Source organism: Pan troglodytes, chromosome 1 (genome assembly GCF_028858775.2).
Source record: "Pan troglodytes isolate AG18354 chromosome 1, NHGRI_mPanTro3-v2.0_pri, whole genome shotgun sequence".
NCBI classification, from domain to species: domain Eukaryota; kingdom Metazoa; phylum Chordata; class Mammalia; order Primates; family Hominidae; genus Pan; species Pan troglodytes.
The window spans coordinates 210,235,477-210,259,652 of NC_072398.2; the positions used below are offsets into that span (position 1 = coordinate 210,235,477).

Genomic DNA, 24,176 nt, shown 5'->3' on the forward strand with positions numbered 1-24,176 from the left:
CTGACCAGGGAAAAGTTATGTTTGGGTGTGTTTGTCAGGTGACACATAATGAGGAAGTGAAACCAAAATGCATGAAACAGAAAAAAATTTACTACTTCCTAATCCCAGAGAGGTTAGCAGTGCTGATGGGAGGCTGATAGGGGAGCTCTGAAGACAGCAGGGAACTCACCCAGCAGGTGGAGAGAGAGAGAAAGAAGACTCGTGGGACTGTCCCTTTATTAAGGTCCATGTCCTCCCTTAGGCTTCCCCACTGGAGTTATGGATTTGCTAGTTTGAAGAAAACACTTTCAAAGGGTGAACTTACTTACATGACTCTGGTGTTAACCGTTAGGTTTTATCATGGTCAGCAGCTATGGGATATGTTGTGTTTTGGGTCAGTGAGATGAGGAACAAACGGCCTCTTTCACAAGCAACTACACAGGAAGGAAATATTTGAACTAGGCCAAATGTGAAAGGGTTTCAAAAACATATGCTAGCCCTAAAAGTGGATGCTGAGGGAGCAATTATATTAAATTTGTGACACAAGCTATGAGTTAATTGAGGGAAACTGCATTGGGTTTCTGTGAGGAGAATGGAGAGGAGAAACAAATTTTTGCTGCTGCTGTTTTTACCCTAATGAGAAGTAGACAGAATTTGAAACTGTTCTTCAAAGTCTTAAAATTTTCTGTGGGTTAACTAGTAGAGATTTTGTATCTCACATATTTAGGAAATATGCATATGTGTATATACTTGTTCCCTGTATATACACATTGGATCCCTGTATATGCACAGAGGATCACAGTGCATAGATGGAGGTGCATGGCTGGATATCATGGCTCACGAGAACACTTGCTGCTGGTTTTCACTGTGTTACTTAGATTTATGACCTTGGGTCAGAACATTAAGTTCTTAAAACCCCTATTTTTTCATCTGTAAAATGAGGAATTGTACGAAATAATCTGAGAGTTCCCTTTTAGTTCTTACCTATTAAAGTGGGAAAGAAGGAAGAATTTTGTTACTCGCTCAGTATCAAATCTCTCAACTCCTGATGATGACAGTAAGGCATAAGGAATATCCCTGTATTTAGAAATATGCTAGCTATTATGCCTAATAGTCTTCATTGAAACCCTGTAGGGTAAAAATAAATACATGATGCCATGTCAAGATTGTCTACTTCCAAATAGGATGAATGGTGGATCAAAAATCACTTAATTTTTTTTTTTTTTTTGAGATGGAGTCTCACTCACTCTGTCACCCAGGCTAGAGTGCAAGTGCGGTGGCATAATCTCGGCTCACTGCAGCCTTTGCCTCCTGAGTAGCTGGAATTACAGGCATGTGCCACCACGCCAGCTAATTTTTGTATTTTTAGTAGAGACAGGGTTTCATCGTGTTGACCCAGGCTGGTCTCGAACACCTGACCTCAAGTGATCTGCTCGCCTCAGTCTCCCAAAGCTCTAGGATTACAGGCATGAGCCACCATGCCCGGCCAAAGATCACTTAATTTTTAAAAATGAATTATGTACCTTTCTTCCTTGATATACTCTTTTTTCCCCCCTGCTTCTAGAATTATTATTGTAATGAAACACAGTTATAACATGGGAGAGAGTCCTATGCTATGGGGCTTTGGGGTAGGAAATTATGGATTGATAGCTTATCTTAGGAAAGATACAATCTCTCCTACCATTTGGGAAAATTACTAAAGTCAGCAGGTTATTCAGTGTTTTGTTGAGCTGCTTATGAAGTTGATACCTGCAAACCTTAAATTCCATGACCATTTATTAATTACAGTTGACCCTTGAACAAAATGGGTTCGTTTATATGATAATTTTTTTCAGTAAATACATTGGAAAATTTTTTGGACATTATGATAACTTGAAAACTCCCAGATGACATATTGCCTAAAATTATCAAAAAAAGAAAAATTTAGGTATGTCATGAATACACAAAATATATGTAGATACTGGTCTGTGTTTTCATTTAGTGCCATAAAATATATACAAATCTATTATAAAAGTTAAAATTTATCAAAACTTAGGTACACAAATACAGACCATACAGAGAGACCATACAGACCATACAGAGAGAAGTGTCAACAGACACAAATATGCAATCTGGACATGGTGGTGCACGCCTGTAATCCCAGCACTTTGGAAAACTGAGGTGGAAGGGTTGCTTCAGCCCAGGAGTATGAGACCAGCCTGGGCAGCATAGCAAGGCCTTGTCTCTCAAAAAAAAAAAAACAAACAAACAAACAAAAAACAAAAAACTACAGGAGGCAATGTTACATCCTAACTTCATAAAATTAACTGTAGTACATACTGTACTAATGTAATTTTATAGCCACCTCCTGTTGCTATTTTAGTAAGCTCAAGGGTTGAGAGTACCTGCTTAAAATACCCTGTGACACTAATCATCTCCAGATGAGCAGTTCATCTCTCCTGTAAATTGTGCCTCATAGTAAAAAGTAATCTCTCTTTGTTGTTACATATTTTTTCATCGTGTTTAGTGCATTGCCATAAACCTTGAATAACACCATGGGACCCATACAAAGTGCCACCAGTGATGCTGGCAGTACTTCCAAGAGGCAGAGAAAAGTGCTAACATTACAAGAAAAAGTTGAGTTGCTTGATATCAACTTTTTGATATCAAGATATGCTTGATATCTACCATAGATTGAGATCTGCAGCTGTGGTTGACCACCATTTTAGACAGATGATTTATTTTATAAACAGATGATGTAAACTTATGATACTGATAAATACAGTATAGTATTGGAAATGTATTTTCTCTTCTGATGGTTTTCTTAAACACATTTTCTTCTAGCTTACATTATTGTAAGAATATAGTATATAATATATAAAACATACATACTGAGAAAAAAATATGTTTTATCGGTAAGGCTTTCAGTCAGCAGTAGGCTGTTACCAGTTAAGTTTTTGGGGAGTCAAAAGTTATACACAGATTTTCAACTGTGTGGGGTCAGTTCCTCTAGCTCCTGAATTGTTCAAGGGTCAACTGTAGTTCATTTCATGGTTTAGCAGTAATAGTTTCCTAGAATTGGTTCTATAGCTTCGGTTATGATATTCATGTTATATGTTAATATGTGCAGTAAATAGTTACATTCCTGCATGAAGAATTTGAAGGTGATACCTAGTATAATGTAAACAAATCCAATCTTTTAAAATTTCATTTTGTCATCTCAGTCATAGGCACTGATAAATTAATAGCATTCTGTACCTTAAAGCATACAGGTATGGTTTTTGTTTTAGTGGTGACTACGATAAAAATAGTGGTTACTAAATTAAATTGTATTTTTCTTTATCTTTAATGAAATAACTTATCATTAGTAACCTCCCTTGACTTAAATGGTTCTTTTCAATAATATGTAAAGCCTTGTAGACTTTAAATAGGTATCTAAACTGGGGTGGATTCTCTCAAAAGTTTTTAAATGGGACATTTGAAAAGTGTTCTATTCTCTGTTCGTCATGATGAGCAGAGATCCTTGCTTTGTTATGCTGTTTCATAGATTAAAATGAATTTGTATACACTATATGGTTTGATAGAGGAAATAAGATCTAGTGTTTGGTAGATCAGTAAGGTGACTATAGTTTACGGTAATCCATTGTACATTTTGAAATAGCTAGCAGAGAAGAATTCAAATGCTCTTAGAATAAAGAAAAGACAAATATTTATCTTTGAATTATATGAATGTGTTAAATTTTTATGTGTACACTGAAACTGTGTACATCTGTTACGCAGTAATAAAAATTATTATTATTATTTTTTTGAGACGGAGTCTTGCTCTGTCACCAGGCTAGAGTGCAGTTGTGCAGTCTTGGCTCTCTGCAACCTCTGCCTCCCTGGTTCAAGCGATTCTCCTGCCTCAGCCTCCCGAGTAGCTGGGATTACAGGCATGCACCACCATGCTCAGCTGATTTTTGTGTTTTTAGTAGAGATGGGGTTTCACCACGTTGGCCAGGATGGTCTTGATCTCCTGACCTCATGATCCGCCCACCTCGGCCTCCCAAAGTGCTGGGATTACAGGCGTGAGCCACCATACCTGGCCAATAAAAATTATTTTTAAGGAATTTGCACACAGACCATCAAAGACCTACTCATTGCTTATCTGACAGAATAAAAAACAGTATCTTGTTTAATTTTTCTGTATTCTGTGAAGTTAAGAAGTTTTCGATGTTCACCAGTTATTTGTGGGTGTATGAATTATCTGTTGTACACGTTTCTTTTGGGTGATGATTTTTGTCTGACAGATTTATAAGAGGGCTTTACATGTTAAATAAATACTTTGACATATGTTAAAATTTTTTTCTTGTTTGATGATTGTGTTTTAGCTTTGTTAATCGTGCCTTCTGTCATACGGAATTGTTAAATTTTCTGTTTCATTTATTTTTTTGAGACAGGGTCTTGTCTGTTGCCCTGGCTGGAGTGCTGTGACACAGTCACGGCTCACTGCAGCCTTGACATCCTGGGCTCAAGCAATCCTCCCACCTCCACCTCAGCCTTCTGAGTAGCTGGGACGACATGCACATGCCACCATGCCTGGCTAATGTTTTTTATTTTCAGTAAAGATGAGGTCTCGTTATGTTGCCCAGACTGGTCTCAAACTCCTGAATTCAAGCGATAATCCTGCCTCAGCCTCCCAGATTTCTGCTATGAGCCACTGCACCAGCTGAATTTTTTTTTAATTTTGAAACAGAGTCTCTGTTGCCCAGGCTAGAGTTCAGTGGCATGATCTTGGCTCACTGCAACCTCCGCCTCCTGGGTTCAAGTGATTTTCCTGTCTCAGCCTCCTGAGTAACTGGGATTACAGGTGCCTGCCACCATGCCCGGCTAATTTTTGTATTTTTAGTAGAGACAGGGTTTCGCCTGTTGGCCAGGCTGGTTTTGAACTCCTGACCTCAGTTGATCTGCCCACCTCAGCCTCCCAAAGTGCTGGGATTACAGGCATGAGCCACCATGCCCAGCCAGAATTTATTTTTGATATATACACTTATATATCAAAATGCACTTAGATTAGTTCCACATCTTTGCAATTGTGAATTGTACTGCTATAAACATACGTTTTCAAATCTCTTTTTCATATGATGACTTCGTTTCCTTTGTGTAGATACCCAGTAGTGGGGTTGCTGGATCAAATGGTAGATCTACTTTTAGCTCTTTAAGGAATCTTTGTACTGTTTTCCATAGAGGTTATACATTCCCACCAGTTTTACATTCCCACCAGCAGCGTATAAGCATTCCCTTTTCCCCATATCCATGCCAGCATCTATTGTTTTTTGACTTTTTAATAATGGTCATTCTTGCAGCAGTAAGATGGTATCGCTTTGTGGTTTTAATTTGCATTTCCTTGATCATTAGTGATGTTAAGCATGCTTTCATGTTGTTTGTAGGCCAATTTATGTATCTTTTTTTGAGAAATGTCTATTCATGTCCTTTGCCCACTTTTTGATGGGATTATTATTATTATTATTATTGCTGATTTGTTTGAGTTCCTTGTAGATTTCCTTCATCAGATGTGTAGTTTGCATCTCTATGGGTTGTCTTTTTACTCTATTGTTTCTTTTGCTGTGCGAAAGGTTTTTAGTTTAATTAGGTTCTATTTATTTGCGTTTTTGTTGCATTTGCTTTGGGGTCTTACTCATGAATTATTTGCCTGGGCTGATGTGTAGAAGAGTGTTTCCAATGTTATCTTCTAGAATTTTTACAGTTTCAGGTCTTATATTTAAGTCTTTGATCTATCGTGAGTTGATTTTTGTATAAGGTGAGAAATAGGGATCGTTTCATTCTTTTACATGAGGTTTGCCAGTTTTGCCAGCACCATTTGTTAAATAGGGTGTCTATTCCTCAATTTATGTTTTTATATGCTTTGTTGAAGATCAGTTGCTGTACTTTCTTGGCTTTACTTCTGGGTTCTGTATTCTGTTCCATTAGTTATTTGCCTACTTTTATACCAGTACCACGCTGTTTTGTTAACTATAACCTTGTATGATTTGAAGTAATTGTGATGCCCCCAGATTTCTCCTTTTTGCCTAGGATTGCTTTGGCTACTTGGGCCCTTTTTTGGTTCCATATGAATTTTAGGATTTTTTTTTCTGATTCTGTGAAACATGTTGGTATTTTGATGAGAATTACATTGAATCTGTAGATTGCTTTTAGTAGTATGGCCATTTTCACAACATTGATTCTTCCAGTCTATGATTATGGGATGCATTTCCATTTGTTTGTGTCATCTGTGATTTCTTTCAGCAGCGTTTTGTATTTCTCCTTGTAGAGATTTTCACCTCCTTAGTTAAGTATATTCCTAGGTATTTCATTTTATTTTTGCAGCTGTGGTAAAAGGTATTGAATTCTTGATTTAATTCTCAGCTTGGTCGTTGTTGGTGTATAGCAGTGCTACTGATTTGTGTACATTTATTTTGTAACCTGAGGCTTTATTGAACTCATTTATCAAATCTAGGAGTCTTTTGGAGGAGTCTCTAGGGTTTTCTAGGTATACAATTATATCATCTGCAAACAGTGATAGTTTGACTTCCTCTTTTCCAATTTGGATGCCCTTTATTTCTTTCTCTTACCTAATTGCTCTAGCTAGGACTTCCAAAACTATGTTGAATAGAGGTGGTGAAATGTAGGCATCCTTGTCTTGTTCCTGTTGTCAGGGAGAATGCTTTCAACTTTTTCCCATTCAGTATGATATTGGCTGTGGTTTTGTCATATATGGATTTTACTATTTTGAGGTAAGTCCCTTTTTTGCCTACTTGGTTGAGGATTTTATCATAAAGGGCTGCTGGATTTTGTTGAATGCTTTTTCAGCGTCTATTGAGATGGTCATATGGTTTTTGTTTATAATTCTTTTTATGTGATGTATCACATTTATTGACTTACATATGTTAAACCATCTCTGCATCCTTGAAATAAAACCCACTTGATCATGATAAATTATCTTTTTGATGTGCTGTTGCATTTGGTTAGCTAGTATTTTGTTGACAGTTTTTATATCTGTGTTCATCATGGAAATTGGTCTGTAGTTTTCTTTTTTTGTGTGTTCCTTCCTGGTTTAGGTATCAGGGTGATACTGGCTTCATAGAATGATTTAGGGAGGATTCTCTCTTTCCCAGTCACTTGGAATAGTTTCAGTAGGATTGGTACCAGTTCTTCTTTGAATGTCTGGTAGAATTTAGCCATGAATCCATCTGGTCCAGGCTTTTTTTGTGTGTTGGAAATTTTTAAATTACCGATTCAATCTTGCTGCTTGTCATTGGTCTGTTCAGGGTTTGTCTTTCCTCCTGATTTAATGTAGGAGGGTGGTATGTTTCCAGGAATTTATCCATTTCCTTTAGGTTTTATAGTTTGTATGCATAAAGTTGTTCATAGTAGTCTCGAGTGATGTTTTTTATTTCTCTGGTGTTTGTTGTAATGTCTCCAGTTTCATTTCTAATTGAGCTTATTTGAATCTTCTCTCTTTTCTTGGTTATTCTAGTGAATAGTCTATCTATTTTTTCAAAGAACCAATGTTTTGTTTCATTGATCTTTTGTAATGCTTTTTTTGTTTGTTTGTTTGAATTTCATTTAGTTTTGCTGCAATTTCTGTTATTTCTTTTTTTTTTTTTTGAGACAGAGTCTTGTTTAGTTTGTGCTTGTGCTTGTTTTTCTAATTCCTTGAGGTATGACATTAGGTTGTCAGTTTGCACTCTTTCAGACTTTTTGATGTAGACATTTAGTGCTGTAAACTTTGCTCTTGGCATTTCTTTTGCTGTACTCCAGAGGTTTTGATAACTTGTGTCATTATTATCATTTGATTCAGATAATTTTTCCATCTTGATTTCATTATTAACCCAGATACCATGTAGAAACAGATTATTTAATTTCCATGTATCTGTGTAGTTTTGAGGGTTCCTTTTACCCCCAAGAACTTTAAAAATCATTTTCTTAAGCCCTCTTAAGTCTGCCTTCAAGATTTTATTTTGAGTGTCCGGGTTTCCTCTCATCATTTCTGACCTTGGCAACCTTTCATTGCTTTCAAGGATGTTCTCTATTGCAGATGTGTATTGTCTTGTCAGGTCAGTGTTTAAAGAAAAAACAATATTTCATCAATCTGAATACTGTTAGCCCAAGCATACACCCTCTAGTTTGTTAAGTTGTTCTGTTATTATTTACTCCCTTTTGCATCACATATTAAGGTTTCTGAAGGGATTTGAGTTTGTGACCCCTTCGTTATAAACTATTTCAGGGCTAGGCGCGGTTGCTCATGCCTGTAATCCCAGTACTTTGGGAGGCCAAGCTGGGGGGATTGCTTGAGCCCAGGAGTTCACCAGCCCTGGCAACATATCGATACCCTGTCTCTGAGGCAGGAGGATTGCTTGAGCCTGGGAGTTTGAGGCTACAGTGAGCTGTGGTCATGCTACTGCACTTCAGCCTGAGTGGCAGAGCGAGACCCTGTCTCAAAAAATTGAATAAAATAAAATATTTCAGCAGGTGTTTGATGTGCTCTCCTTGTTTTTTGTTTTTTGTTTTTTGTAAATTATACTCTAGTCTACCTAAGTTGCTGAGGTTCTAAGCCTAGGAATCACCTTTAAATCCTCTTAATTTCACTCTCCACAGTCATTACATCAGCAAGTCCCATTTGACTCATTCCCACCACCTTCACTGCTGTTATTGTAGCCTAAGCCACTTTGCTCTCCCTAGACAACAGGAACTTTCTCACTCATCTCTCTGCTTCTGTCTTGCCTCTCCTCTGTTGATTCTGTACACAACAGCCCAAGTGAGTGATCTTTTTAAAACATAAATCATATCACACCGTTTCCCCACAAAATACTATCCAGTGTCTCTTCACTATTGACTAACTGTCCATACAGAAACATACAAAAGTCCATATTCATAGAATTTTTGAGGTGTGTAATGGGGATTATGGGAACTACAAGATGAGATTTGGGTGGGGACAGTCAAACCATATTAGTATAGAAAGAATTAGTATAGAAAGAACTGATCTATGTGGTTGATGCCTATTGTAGTCCTTACATCCTGTAATTCCTGCATTAGAATTCAGTGGAATTATTGTTACCATTATATTATTGCTATGGTCATTATTTATTGTTTTTTTATTGCCTTTGTATTAAAGGAGGTGCTTGTTATGGCATGTCATATATTGTTATATTATGAGAACACTTCAGAGCTTCAGGTTAGATACCCAATTTTTGACTTGATCTCTGTACTCAGTTATTTCACAAGCCCTACAACCTCAAAACTGGAGTTCATGGTTTTCCTCTAACCAAACCCATGACTTCCAAACCTTATGTCTCCTCCAGTGTTCCCTTTCTCAGACTGGCCCCATCTCAGAAACCAGAAACCTAATGTTTTTCTTTTTACCCCTCTCTCCTCATAGATACCCTCTCTACCATGTGTCGTCAGTTACCTAATCAAGCCCAGTCAGTTTACCCCCTACATTTAAGTAAAATTCAGTAACTGCCCCCCATTATTACCACCAAAATTATTTCCCTTGGACTACTGAAGTAACCTTGAAAATTGCATTCTTGTAACTGCTGTTTCCTTGCTCTAGTTCATTCTCCATGCAGTGGTCAGAATTATCTTTATAAAATATCAGCCAGGTGTGATGGCTCATGCCTGTAATCTCCGCATTTTAGGAGGCTGAGGCGGGAGGATTACTTGAGCCCAGGAGTTCAAGACTAGCCCAGGCAAAATACTGGGACCCCATCTCTACAAAAAATACAAGAAAAAATAGCTGGGCATGTTGGTACACACCTGTGGTCCTAGCTGCTTAGGAGGCTGAGGTGGAAGGAACACTTGAACTCAAGAGGTCGAGGCTGCAGTGAGCTGTGATTGCACCACTGCACTCCAGCCAGGGTGACAGAGTGAGATCCTGTCTCAAAAAAAAAAAACTAAAAAATAAAACACAAATCTGATTATATCATATTGCTGCTTAAAACCTGGCCCTGGCTTCCCATTGCTATGGGGATAAAGACCAAAAACCCTTGGTCTGGCCTGTAAGGCCTGTCTGCCTGACTCCTGCCTGCCTCATTTCACACCAGATTCCCCTGTTCTTTCTGCATCCCTCTTACCTTTTACATAAGGGAGTTGATCATGGAATACTCTTCCTTTTAGAATCTTCATACGTGTGTTCTCTCTGCATGAGATGCGTCTAACTGCCCTTCCTCCTACATGCCAACATTCACATTGATTTTTTGAAAGTCAACCTGAATGTTGCTTACTCAGAGTATCTTCCTCACATACGTCACAAAGTCAGAACCCCAGATTATGGGTCATCTTTGTACTCTTAACTTTCCCAGTAAAGCATTTATACCTATAGTGATTAAATGATTAATTTTGTGGTCTATACCATATGTTTCCTTTGATAGAATATAAGCTCTGTGAACCCAGGAATGTTGTCTTAGCCATGAGTAGATTCATAGTGTTTTGTACAAGTTAAACATCAGGAGGAAATACACACATATTGACACACACCGTTCTAATGAGAGAATGGGAGAAATTCCTACGTAAGAAAGAAGCATGTTTTGGTACTTTTTCCTGGCATCATTAAGTATATTATTGTTTTGCTTTTTTTTTTTTTTTTTTTTTGAGACGGGGTCTGACTCTCTCGCCAGGCTGGAATGCAGTGGCGCGATCTCGGCTCACTGCAACCTCCACCCCCCGAGTTCAAGCAATTCTCCTGCCTCAGCCTCCCGAGTAGCTGAGATTATAGGTGCCTGCCACTGTGTCCAGCTTATTTTTGTATTTTTAGTGGAGATGGGGTTTCACCATCTTGGCCAGGCTGGTCTTGAACTCTTAACGTCGTGATCCACCCGCCTCGGCCTCCCAAAGTGCTGGGATTAGAGGCGTGAGCCACCTTGCCTGGCCTTTGTTTTGCTTCTTAGCCTTCATAGTGTTTCTCAGTGGAGGCTATACTTGTTTATCCACAGATTTTATATATGTTAAATACATGAGGTATTTATACAGGATTATTTTAAAGTCATTGAATGGGATTCTTATGATGACAGTAAATCAACTTTTTGCTTATATTTATGTAACTATTTGAAGTCTCTGGCTTTCTCTAAATGAATTACACTACAGGTCAGCAAATACTTTCTCTAGTGGGCCAGATAGTAAATATTTTAGACTTTGCAGCCATATTGTCTCTTTTAGCACTCTTCGATTCTGCCATTGTGGCACAAAAGCAGTTATAGAAAATATGTAGATAGATGGGTGTGTCTCTTCCAATAACATGTTATTTATGGGCACCAAAATTTGAATTTTATATAATTTTCATGTGTCAAGAAATACTGTTTGTCTCTTGTTTTCCCCACCACCCCGCCAACATTTGAAATTGTAGAAACTTACCTTGTGGGCAGTACAAAATCAGGTATATGGCCCCAGGATTGTAGTTGTTGACCCTTGTCTATAACCACCTCTGTACTTAAGTATTCTGTCATTTATGTGATTAAAATAGAAGACAAAAGAAGGTGACCCCTTTTTGTGCAAAACAATGTGCCTATGTAAAGAAAAATGAATTTTGAATTGTGCAAAGAAGTATTAAAGAACAAATTTAGATTCTGTTGCCTGTTTACTTAATAGGTAAACATTATGTTTTTAAAAAATGAATTCCTCCAGTATGTGGGCCTAAGCTTACCACGATCTCTTGAGGTCAATACTTCAAATTTAGTATATAAATCTTTGAGTAGGTTCTAAAGGAGAATTTATAAAGAATTTTTCTCAAACACTATCAGGAATCTAATATCTTGCCCTCCGTTAAACTCTTTTCACTCTAGTTTATAAGTGAGAAACACTTTATTTTTTTTCCTTGTACCAATCAGAACCTTGATTTTGAAAAATTTGACAGGGGAGTTTACCATTTACATAATTGATGAGCTGTTGCAACAGTGTGCGAAGACTTGCTAAATGACCCTGACCTTTTAACTCTGACTTCCTTAGCATCTTTATTGAGTTATTTTATATTTTGGTAGTGATTGCCTTTCCAGAATGATTTTATAAATTTTCATTCCCACCAATAGTGAAAGTGACTAAAATGCAGTGGCTTTGAAATTCCTTAAATATATTCTTAACTGTCTAGCTTAATTTCTTTATATGTATCAAAATGCATACAGCATTGGATGTGATGTTTTGTGTCACAGTACTTGGTATGTTTCCTGATTTTTCTGACTTATTGATTAGTAAAATAGTTCATCATTATTTTTCTTTGGGAAGATAAGGAACTCCTTTGTTATAGACTGTTTGTTTCTTTGTTTGCTTGTTTTTGAGACGGAGCCTTGCTCTTGTTGCCTAGGCTGGAGTGCAGTGGCGCGACCTCGGCTCACTGCAACCTCCACCTCCTGGGTTCAAGCAATTCTCCTGCCTCAGCCTCCCGAATAGCTGGAATTAACAGGCACCTGCCACCACTCCTGGCTAATTTTTGTATTTTTGGTAGAGACGGGGTTTCATCATGTTGGCCAGGCTGGTCTCGAACTCTTGACCTCTGGTGATCTGTCTGCCTTGGCCTCCCAGAGTGCTGGGATTACAGGCATGAGCCATAACACCTGGCCTGGTTGAGTTACTTCTTTAGGAGAGAAGAGATGAAATTGGAGGTTAAACTACAATTTGACAAGATTATCCTAAATTAAAACTAATTCTGAACAAGACTAAAGTATTGAATTCTGGCGGGGCGCAGTGGCTTACGTCTGTAATCCCAGCACTTTGGGATGTCAAGGTAGGCGGATCACGAGGTCAGGAGATCAAGACCACCCTGGCTAACATGGTGAAACCCTGTCTCTACTAAAATACAAAAAATTAGTTTGGGTGTGGTGGCGCACACCTGTAGCCCCAGCTACTCAGGAGGCTGAGGCAGGGGAATCACTTGAACCTGGGAGGCAGAGGTTTCAGTAAGCCAAGGTTGCACCACTGCACTCCTGCCTGGTGACAGAGCAAGACTCCGTCTCAAAAAAAAAAAAAAAAGTGTTGAATTATATGTTAATACGTTATGATTTTATTAGTACTGTTGGAGGCTTATAAAATGATAAAGTTGAAGGAGACTGTAGGATCTTTAGTTCTACATTTCATAGCTGTGAGACCTGAGAAGTACTTTCCCAGCATTTGTGGCTATATACCTATGTACTGGATACTTGGATTTCAAATTGTAACTTAACAAACATATTATCTCACTCCTTTCTTACGACTCTTTATACATAGATTCTTTCTAGGACTTTGTTATTTTAAAATGTCCATCTTTTATATGATTGAAGGTATTTTAGATGGAAAAATCATTGACTCTAGTAGCCTTTTACTGTCTTAAACATCTTACTTTTTCTATGAATGTCATTTTTGTGACCTACTTTTAGCACTTACCCTGCCCCCCCCCTTTTTATTTGGTTATTAATTTCCCAGGCAATTGGAGTAGTTAATATTTTTTTCCTTTTAGGTAAATGATACAATTTACAAATCTTTTTTTCCTGGGAAATGTGGATAACTGCTTAATGAATGCTAAATAACATGGAGTGTTTCCTTTATTCCAGATCTCTTTTCAGCCTATAGAACTGAAAAATCGGTATTTTTAGTTTTAGCTGTGAACCTTTCTATTGAATTTCAGTAAGGCATTTTTTTCCCACTGAAACTAAGGATTCAGAGTAATTACAGCAGTGCTATTTTCTTTATTTGTCCCCGTGAAAACAGTAACTCTCCATTTTTTTATATAGAAATATAATTTTAGTAGTCTTCATTTAGAATTGTGGAATATGAACATTTTCTTGGTCTAATGAATAGGTGAAATGATAGCATTTTCCCTATTTCTGTCTATTATTCTATATAAGCCTTATATAGTCAAATATAAATTTCATGTTGTACATTCTGAAAAGCATAGTTACTTAAATGATATCTATCATCCTAAATTGTATGTGTCCATTTCATTTTATATTCCCATTTTAAGTGACACTTACTGACTTGAAAATATTTTTTTATCAACTCTCACTTTTTAAGTGTCTCTGTTTGCCCACACTCACCCACATCTTAATCTCCCCATCCCTACTCCCCAGAAAAAAAAAAGTAAAAAGAAAAATAGAATTGTGCAGGGAGCTCTACTCTGATAGCACTGATAGAATTCGTTGTAGGATATTATAGATACCAAAAAAATTGACCTTAGATCTCCGAGGAGAGACACTGCTTTGTTTCGTGGCTTGTGTAACCCTCAAATCCTGAATGAATACCTGCCTGGAATGTGATGTAGAATGAATGTTCATGTCCTCTCTTGTGTAATTCTGTTCCCTCTAAGTTGAGCAATAGCTGTGATTTTTCTCACCCTATCCTGCTTGGATTTTGATGGCCATTTTTCATTCTAATACAATGCCTGAGTGAAAATGAGTTTCCTTATATCTCTGAAACACCCAATATTTTAGTCAAGATTTCTGATTCTGAAAATACCATATTTGACCCAGAACCTGTAGACATTTTATGGTAAAATTGCTTTATTATATACTTTCAAAGTTGCATTTCACCTGTATGCTTACATGGATAAGTAGCAGGAATCATTTTTCAATATTGTTTTCTTGAATCTGTAACCGCTTTTCAGCCTCATTACATTTTCTGTTTGTCCTGCTTTGCTAGGTAATTTATACATGAAGTTGACCAAATCCTTCTTGGTCTTTGGGAGGGTGTTAAATTCCTTCTCAGATGTGACGTCTGTTGTTAGGTTGACAAGTCGGCTTGTCCTTAGAAGGAACACTGGGGAATAAATTGTGCTAATGATTGTTGTGCTGTCTTCTCTTGCTGTGGTTAATAGTAATCATTTCTTTTCCTTCCTCTTTTTCTGCTGCCTCTTTCTTTATCTTCCCTGACTTCCCATGTACTTTTGAATTTATTAAATTGGACTATATATTTTTTCCTTGCTTTCCTTTTTTAATTTTGTGATCTCCCGTGCTCTACTGTCTTCCCTACTTGCTTGGGTTCCATGTTGCTAGTTTTTATGTTCGCACGCTCATTATCACCCTTTTTTGTACTTCAAATCCCAGCAGCTGCCCAGCCAGGTCCCCGAGCACAGCCCTGTGGTTTATGGGACTGTGGAGAGCGCTCATCTTGCTGCCAGCACCCCTGTCACTGCAGCTAGCGACCAGAAGCAAGGTTTGTGTATGACTGTTTTCCTCCCTCTTATCTTTAGTCTCTTTTTTATTAATTACATTGCCGTCAGCATTCAAGAGTAAGAGTACAGCATCCAAGGATTATTTAGACACCCACCTTTAAACAAAGCTTTGAGGCAGAAAATTAAAGTATTCTGCCTCTAGGAAACTAAAGTAGGGATGATTGGTAAAATTATTTCATACATTTGTTTAATCTCTCACTGTTAGTATCTGTATACAGTTTAAAGGTTAGCTGCCTTAAACTGCCCTTTAAAACAAGGTGGGAAGTGGAGGGAGAAATCCTAGCATATATTACTTTACAAGAACAATACAGTTTAGCTTATATATTCAGCATGTCCCTAGGTATCTTGCTATTTTAAAAAAGAAAAAAAGATAAAACATTTCTTCTTACAAGTTTGGGCTTCTATAGCCACATTTGGAGATGGAGCCAAGTTCCAATCCCGGCTCCATCATGCACTAGTTATTTGGTCTTGATTGAGCCACTGACCTTGTGTGTCTCAGTTTCTTCACTGATAGAATGGAATAAAGACCTATGTGCTTGACAGGATTACTGTGGGAACATACCTATCACAGGAAAAGTGCTTAGTAAATTATAGTCATTAATGCTGTATTAAGGAATAGTACACTAAGGTCTCTGCTCCTATTGAACTTGAACATGAAGGTGCCAAATGTTTGTTGAAATAAATACTGTGCCTTTGGGAATATAATAGAAAACTTAAGGGAAATCTCATACCAGAAAGTGGGATATCATAGTCTTTCTTTCCTGCCTAGTTGTATTTTAACTTGACCTTTGCTAAAATTGAGAGAGAATTCTAAACATAGTTCGGGGAAGCAAGTAACTTTGACCCTGCTTTATGTTTCAGATTTCTAAAAATGATTGGATATCAATATGGAAGCCATGTACCTTCTTACTTTCTTGAATTATTTATTCCTCCAAACTATTTGTTTATTCTATAGCTCTATAGTTAGTATATAGATTTTCTAAAAATTATTTTTATTTTTATTTTTTTTTTGAGACAGAGTCTTGACTCACTGCAACCTCCTCCTCCTGGGCTCAAGCTATTCTCCTGCCTCAGCCGCCCGAGTAGCTGGGATTACAGGCATGCACCACCATGCCCAGCTAATTTTTGTATTTTTAGTATAGACGGGGTTTCACCATGTTGGCCAGGCTGCTCTCAAATTCCTGACCTCAAATGATCTGCCTGCCTCAGCCTCCCAAAGTGCTGGGATTACAGGCCTGAGGCACCATGCCCGGACTAAAAATTATCCTTTAAAAAATATTTAGGAATGGCCCATAAAATAGATATATTTAATATTAAAGGTTTTTGGGTAGACTGCAAGTTAGTTAATCACATTTATAAACTTTCTGAAAGATGTACTTCTAATACATGATTTCATTGATTTTTACATCAAACAAAGATTATGATATGTGTTTTTAGTATAGAAATTTCATTTTCCCCCTGAGTATTGAGAAGCCTGATACTCTTGAACAGACAGGTCCTATACTGTATTTGTTATATAAGATAGTTTTAAACCAAAAGATAGTTAGTGATCCCTAATCTGGCATGCTTCAAAAAACTGCACTGTCAAGAACTTCTTTCAGCAACATTTTGAGTTAAAGGAGAACTCCTGCATGCTTCAAGCGAATTCTTTAAATAGTAAAACCATTTACCTTGCAAAATTACAGACTGTAGACCAAATGTGGAAGGCGACTTGCTACCTTCAGTGATAAAGTCGTTTTGAGTCAAAATTCAGAATGTTTTTAATCTTAGTGGAGAATAATTCTCAGAGTATTTCCCTTCAAAACTTCATTGCACTTTCGCAAATGTGTAATCTTTTTGCTGGTTAGAATTATGCTAAGCATATTGAATACTTCCCATGCAAAGAGGCCTTAAAATATATCTTCTGTGCAGACTTTCTCTGTAGCTGTGCCAGGATTTTAAAAAAAATTTATCACATACTTTGATGATGATAGTTCTGTCCTTCCTGAAGACAGTATTATTGCGTTTGCCATTATTTTGTGAAAAATAATGTTAAAATTTTTAGATTATGAGATCCCTGCATTTTGTCATATTTAGGCCCAGATTTCCAGACAAGGAATGCAGACTTGATTTCCTCTCAGGTTTTTGTTTTTGTTTTGCTTAGTGGAAATTTGAATAACAACATCAACATATCTAACTGGTGTATAATATAGGCTTAATTGGAAAGTATTCAGGTTACCTTGATGAAAAGAAAAACTTATAGTACTTTAAGTGCATTTCAGAGGTTATAACTAACGCTCTGGAATTACTGTTATCTTCCTTTTAGTACCAACTATTCATCAGAAAACTAACTCTCTTTCTTTGTTTCTCTATTTTTCCCTTACTCCCTTTCTCTCTCCCTTTCTCTCTTTCTTTCTTTCTTTCTTTCTCTCTCTTGCTCTCTCGTTCTTTCTTTCATCTCTCTCTCTCTTTTTTCTTTCTTGGCTAGTCAAACAGTAACATTTCTAATTTCATCCATAGCCTGCCGATATCTAAAATATTACTGTTTTCAGAGTTTTTTTTTTTTAACCAAATTTATGTAATGTTAGAAAGGGCTCACTATTTTTTTCAGAGAAAATGGTTTTTTTCTTTACACTGAGGATTTTTTTTCTTTTTTCTTCTGTTTTGAGACAGGGTTTCGTTCTATCACCCAGGATGGAGTGCAGTGACACGATCATGGCTCACTGTAGCCTCCACCTCCCAGGCTCAAGCAGTCCTCTCACTTCAGCCTCCTGAGTAGCTGGAGCTACAGGCATGAACCACCATGACCAGCTAATTTTTGTATTTCTAGAGGCGAGGTTTTGCCATGTTGTGTAGGCTGGTCTCAAACTCCTGAGCTCAAACGACCTGCCTGCTACGGCCTGCCAAGGTGCTGGGATTACGGGAGCTACCTCAGCCAGCCAAGGAGTTTTTAAAAATTTCCTTCTTCACTGTAGATTCCTTTTGAAATTAGCATATAAAAACTGACTTTTTTCAAAGATTGTTATATTACTCCCAGAAACAACAGTCTCTACATTTTGCAGATTGCTTTTTTCTTTCTCAATAGAAATGTCTTTACTGAGAGTTTGTACTCAGTTACACAATCTCATGTTAACTCTAAAGTCTCCCTCCTGCTTGATTGACTTAAGTACTTCTGTTTCCATAAGCCTCCCCTTTCCTCCAAAAAGTTGGAAGAATGTGGGATTTGAAATCATTCTCAGACTTGAGCACTTGCTACTTATATGACTTTGGGCCTGTGACTGATCTCTAAAACCCTCAGTTTCCTCATATGTAAAATAGGCAAATAATTTCTACCCCAATCGTGGTTGTGAGAATTAAAAGGGACAATGTATGTATGGTATTTGACCCAGTTCCTGGCACATAATAAGTGCTTAACAAATGTTAGCTGCCATTATTAAGCTTCTGGTTTCTCAGAGTTTTTGACATGAAGAGCTAGAATATTTACATGAAGGCCAAGGTTCCAGACAAATCTACCATTTTACATTTGTTTGGCACCTTATGAAGACATAGGGAATACTTCACATTGGTTTGTAGAGAGAACAACTGTTGAATGAATTAAAATTTTTGCTTGGTATTGATAGTACACAGCTGAAATGATTGCTATTTACTGAGTGAGAAAGAACATTAAATCCATTGTACTGAGGATATGGTATGGATAATTAAAGGAGTTAGTTGGTGCCTTAGTCTTAATCTTAGTGCCTGTTGAAAGCACCTAGTGTGTTCAGTGAATGGTATTCTGTTTGTAATTCAACCATTCATAGCAGTGTTGTTCATTTGGGACTCTGCTGGCATTTAGGACCTATTCTTTGTCAAGTGAGACTGTACCTCAAATTGCAGGATGCTCAGCATTCCTCTCTCTGCTTATTAAATGACAATAGCATCTTCTCAGTCATTGAGAGACTTGTGACAACCAAAAGACAACCCAGTCTTGGTCATTGATTCCACCACCATATGAGAATAAAAGGGAGCAATTTTATTCTTCTTATAAATTTGGCACTCTTTATGGAAACTACAGCTAAGCAAAATGAAAAAGTATGTGTCTGATTACTCAGAGCCATTATTAATAAGCTGACTTTCCCCTATGCACATATGTTAGTACTAAGCATTTTTTTAAGTTACCAAATTGGGTTCTACATACAGTTTTGTGCCCCACTAAAAACAAACAAACAAACAAACAAATTCTTGCCAGATGCAGTGGCTCACGCCTGTAATCTAAGCACTTTGGGAGGACAAGGCAGGAGGATTGCTTGAGCTCAAGAATTCAAGACCAGCTGAGTAACATAGCGATACCCTGTCTCTACAAAAAATAAAAATATTAGCCAGGTATGGTGGCTCGTACATGTGGTCTCAGATACTTGGGAGGCTGAGGTAGGAGGATTGCTTGAGCCTGGGAGGTGGAGGTCACGGTGAGCTGAGATCACACCAGTGCACTCCAGCCTAGGCGACAGAGCAAGACTGTGTCTCAGAAACAGAACAAAACATATCTTTTATTACAAACAACTTTCCATATCATTAAATACTCTTTTAAAAACATATTTTAAATATTGCATAGTATGCCATTATATGCCCAGATTATCATTTCTTTAATAAATCTCTATTGTTGAACATTTAGTTGATTTCCTTTTTTCTCCTTTTTTCTTGCATTATAAATAGTGTTGCCTTAAATATTCTAGACATCTATCTTTGCTAACCCTTTCACGATTATTAGAAAAATTCTTAAAGCTGGAATTCCTGCAAATTCCTAAAGATGGCCAAACTTTTTATAATAGAAGTCTTTAGAGGGATAAAATAAGTGTTTTTTTTTTAATTTAGCTCTACTGTGTTTTCAGCTTTCTGCATTTTCAGCTTTCTGTATTAAAGCTTTAATTAGTGGGTTAAAGGACTTTTATTTTAGAATGAAGAACTCACAATTTTTTTTGTTTTGTTTTGTTTGAGATAGAGTCTCACTCCACTGTATCACCCGGGCTGAAGTACAGTGGTGCGATGACAGCTCCCTGCAGCCTCAACCTCCAGGGCTCAGGTGGTCCTCTCACCTTGGCCTCCTGAGTACCTGGGACCACGAATGCACACCACCATGCCCAGCTTGTAGAAATTAGGTCTTGTAGTTTGAGACCTCCTGGGCTCAAGTGATCCTCCCCCTTGGCCTCCCAAAGTGCTGGGATTTACAGGCATGAGCTCACCATGCCTGGCCTAAGTTTTTCAATACTAGATTTTTCTGAAGTGTGTATAGAAGTTTATCAATCATAGGTCTACTTTTGTTTTATTTTTTGCTATCAGAAATTGTTTCCCAACATTAATAATTGAATTGACATACTCTTATTAGATATTTAATGTGAGAATCAATTTCTCTTTTTCTCTCTCTCTCTGTCCCCCCACCCCGCTCCCCCTCTCTCCTTCTCCCCACTTTTCTTTTCCCTTTTTCATTTTGAGACAGCGTTTTGCTCTATTGCCCAGGTTGGAGTGCAGTGGCATGATCACAGCTTGCTGCAGCCTCAACCTCCTGGGCTCAAACAATCCTTCCATCTTGGCCTCCCGAGTAGCTGGGTCTACAGGTCTGCGCCACCTCACCTGGCTAATCTTTTAAATTTTTGTAGACAAAAGGTCTCACTATGTTGCCGAGGCTTATCGCAAATTCCTAGGCTCAAGAGATCCTCCTGTCTCAGCCTCCTAAAGTGCTAGGATTACAGATGCGAGCCATCACACCCTGCCCTATTTTTAAATTTACTGCATCTAGGTTTCAGTCAGTGGTCATAAAGGGTGTTATTCTGATAAGCTTTCACAGTGGTATTATGTAATCTGGGTGACTTATTTAGCAGTTACTCCAGTGAGCTGGAAATTATTTTCATCAAAGATATCTTGATAAATACATATTTGTTATATATGGTGTGTTCCATCTAGAACGAACATACACAAACACACACACACACACACACACACACACACACAAAATAAAGACACGTTTTCCTGAAATATTTTTGTCTGTTGCCCTGTCAACTTAGTCTGAGGGATTTGGCAATGAGAGACTATTGATTCTATTTCATCACTGCAGTAACTAAGAAAAGTCCAATTTTAGAAGCACCAGTTTCTGTGCCTGTAAATAAAAGTATATTTTAAGGCTAATAAGTGTCATTACAGTGAATGAATTAATAATATCTTAATGGTAATATTTAATACCTATTTATCTGATAAACTGCATATTTGCTTTCACATAATTACAATTTATTGTAAAGACTCACTTTCATTGATGTATAAAAAATTCTGTTGGAGAAAGTAGTCTCAGTTTAGGTTGTCTTTTAATAGTGCTTGAATCTTTTGTTGTCATTTGATAAACATACTCATGAGTATATGTTTTTCCATGGAGCCTGTTTATTGTGCTAAGGAAGCACAAGGCTGGAAGCCAGTCTAAATCTCCTTTGGTTTCCTCCACTCAGGGATGAATCACATATCAATTTACCAGGAATTTATTAATAAAAATGTGGAAATTATTGTTAATTATTGTTCCTTGTGTTTTTCTGGTACCCGCATTATGATGACCAGCTTCTCTTCTCTCTCCGTCTCATTCTCTCTATATATACACAGATGCATTTTTGTATATTATATCAAACTATTTCATACTATGAAATACTAGTATTTTCATACTATATGTATATTGTTTTCTTTTTCATTGGATTTATTCGTGTATTAACTTTTTTTTCTCCTGAATTGTTTTACATGTAAAGACACAAGATAAATTTTGTTTTTTTTGTTTTGTTTAGAGACAGGATCTTGTTCAGTTGCCCAGGCTGGAGTGCAGTGATGCATTCGTAGCTCAATGCAACCTCAAACTCCTGGGCTCAAGTGATCCTCCCACCTCAGCCTTTTGAGTAGTTGGGATTACAGGCATGTGCCACCAAGCCCAGCAATTTCCATTTTTATACCTTACATTATTTCTGGTTATATACTTCCATTGAGAATTGAAGGGTAAATTAATTTAGAAACTGATTTTTATCAGTTACTGAGAATAGTTTGATTTCACTGATAATAAATTTCATTAAATAAAATGTGATGCTTTATCTTGAGTTTTTATACAAGTAATACTTTTTAAAATAAAAATTATCTCCCCAAATACAAAAATATATAGAATAAAAAATAACATCAGTCCCTTTATAATAATTTAATTTTTAATTGTTTGCCCTTGTACTGTTTTGCCACTATAATATATCCTTGGAAAAAAAGTTTTTTAGGGAACGAGAAGTGGTAGAAATGAAGGTTTTCCTACCTTAAAGAAAAGCCTCACTCTTAAACCAAGAATGGTTTAGCCTCAGTTTTGATGAGCTTTTCAGTTGTATTCTTGATATATAATTTTTTGGTGAATAGATTCCTTCTCTTACTCCAAAACAGACTTTATGTATTGGATACCAAGTAAATAGTAGGTTTAAGTAAAAAAAGAAAAGAGACAATGTTTTTGGTATACCAGAATAAGTCTAATATATTGGTCTCTGTTCTGTTACCTGTAATTTAGGGTAAGAGATTGAAAGAATTGGCCCAAGGCAATATGTAGTCTCTGATCCAAGAATTATTCTTAAAACTTATTTTTTTTTTCCCCAGAGGAGAAGCCAAAACCAGATCCAGTGTTAAAGTCTCCTTCCCCAGTCCTTAGGCTAGTCCTCAGTGGAGAGAAGAAAGAACAAGAAGGCCAGACATCTGAAACTACTGCAATAGTATCCATAGCAGAGCTTCCTCTGCCTCCATCACCTACCACTGTTTCTTCTGTTGCTCGAAGTACAATTGCAGCCCCCACCTCTTCTGCTGTTAGTAGCCAACCAATATTCACCACTGCTATAGATGACAGATGTGAACTCTCATCCCCAAGAGAAGACACAATTCCTATACCCAGCCTCACATCTTGCACAGAAACATCAGACCCTTTACCAACAAATGAAAATGATGATGATATATGCAAGAAACCCTGTAGTGTAGCACCTAATGATATTCCACTGGTTTCTAGTACTAACCTAATTAATGAAATAAATGGAGTTAGCGAAAAATTATCAGCCACGGAGAGCATTGTGGAAATAGTAAAACAGGAAGTATCGCCATTGACTCTTGAATTGGAGATTCTCGAAAATCCCCCAGAAGAAATGAAACTGGAGTGTATCCCAGCTCCCATCACCCCTTCCACAGTTCCTTCCTTTCCTCCAACTCCTCCAACTCCTCCAGCTTCTCCTCCTCACACTCCAGTCATTGTTCCTGCTGCTGCCACTACTATTAGTTCTCCGAGTGCTGCCATCACAGTCCAGAGAGTCCTAGAGGAGGACGAGAGCATAAGAACTTGCCTTAGTGAAGATGCAAAAGAGATTCAGAACAAAATAGAGGTAGAAGCAGATGGGCAAACAGAAGAGATTTTGGATTCTCAAAACTTAAATTCAAGAAGGAGCCCTGTCCCAGGTAAGCCATTCTGCCATTAATCTCGTGCTTGCTGAACATGAAGAAGAGGCAGTGTTTGAGTTATTTTTTAATTGGCTACTTTCCTTGACTTCCAGAAACATCGAATGAATGCTGAAATTCCTAGTCTGGTTTCTTCAGTGGTGTGTTTGTGTTTTAGTACAACCTGCAAAAGAGTTACTCCATTGTCTAAAAATGCAAATGAGAATTTCCAAATATACAAAATGCCTCCAAGGTATATGTCACGAAACATGTTGGGTTTTGTTGTTGTTGTTGTTGCTATTGCCTCATTCATATGAATTGGTTTCTCAATGCTTAATTTTGCTGCTTTGGGGCTAGAAAACAAAAAACCAGGATGGTCTATAGTCCCTAATTCTGTCCTCCTAGAATTTTAAAACCCAGTCAATCCTAAAGGAACTCTTCTATGCATGACCACTTTTTAAATCTTGGATGTAGGAATATAGCAATCAGAACATCAAAGGTTTATAACTATTTTTGAAAATATAATGCTGTTGTTGATTCACTTGCAGGTAAGCTTAACGTTCTCTCACTTTGCCTTTTGAAACAGTTTTATTTTTTGTGTACATTTTTACATGGTCATTAATAT

The 24,176-nt window shown here is 37.3% G+C and overlaps 1 protein-coding gene across 50 annotated transcripts in view; it reads left to right on the forward strand.

Annotated features, from left to right (window-relative positions):
• The window catches only part of EIF4G3 (eukaryotic translation initiation factor 4 gamma 3), a 367,607-nt gene that overhangs the window by 210,327 nt on the left and 133,104 nt on the right, over nt 1–24,176 (forward strand). For 31 of the 50 annotated variants that reach the window (XM_016955647.4, XM_063785248.1, XM_063785240.1 and 28 more), the window contains 2 exons: nt 15,000–15,108; nt 22,733–23,572. In XM_016955647.4, coding sequence (XP_016811136.1) covers nt 15,000–15,108; nt 22,733–23,572 — 949 coding nt within the window. The remainder of the gene's footprint in view (nt 1–14,999; nt 15,109–22,732; nt 23,573–24,176) is intronic. The other 19 variants (XM_054663304.2, XM_009450057.5, XM_016955660.4 and 16 more) reach the window with 1 other exon arrangement.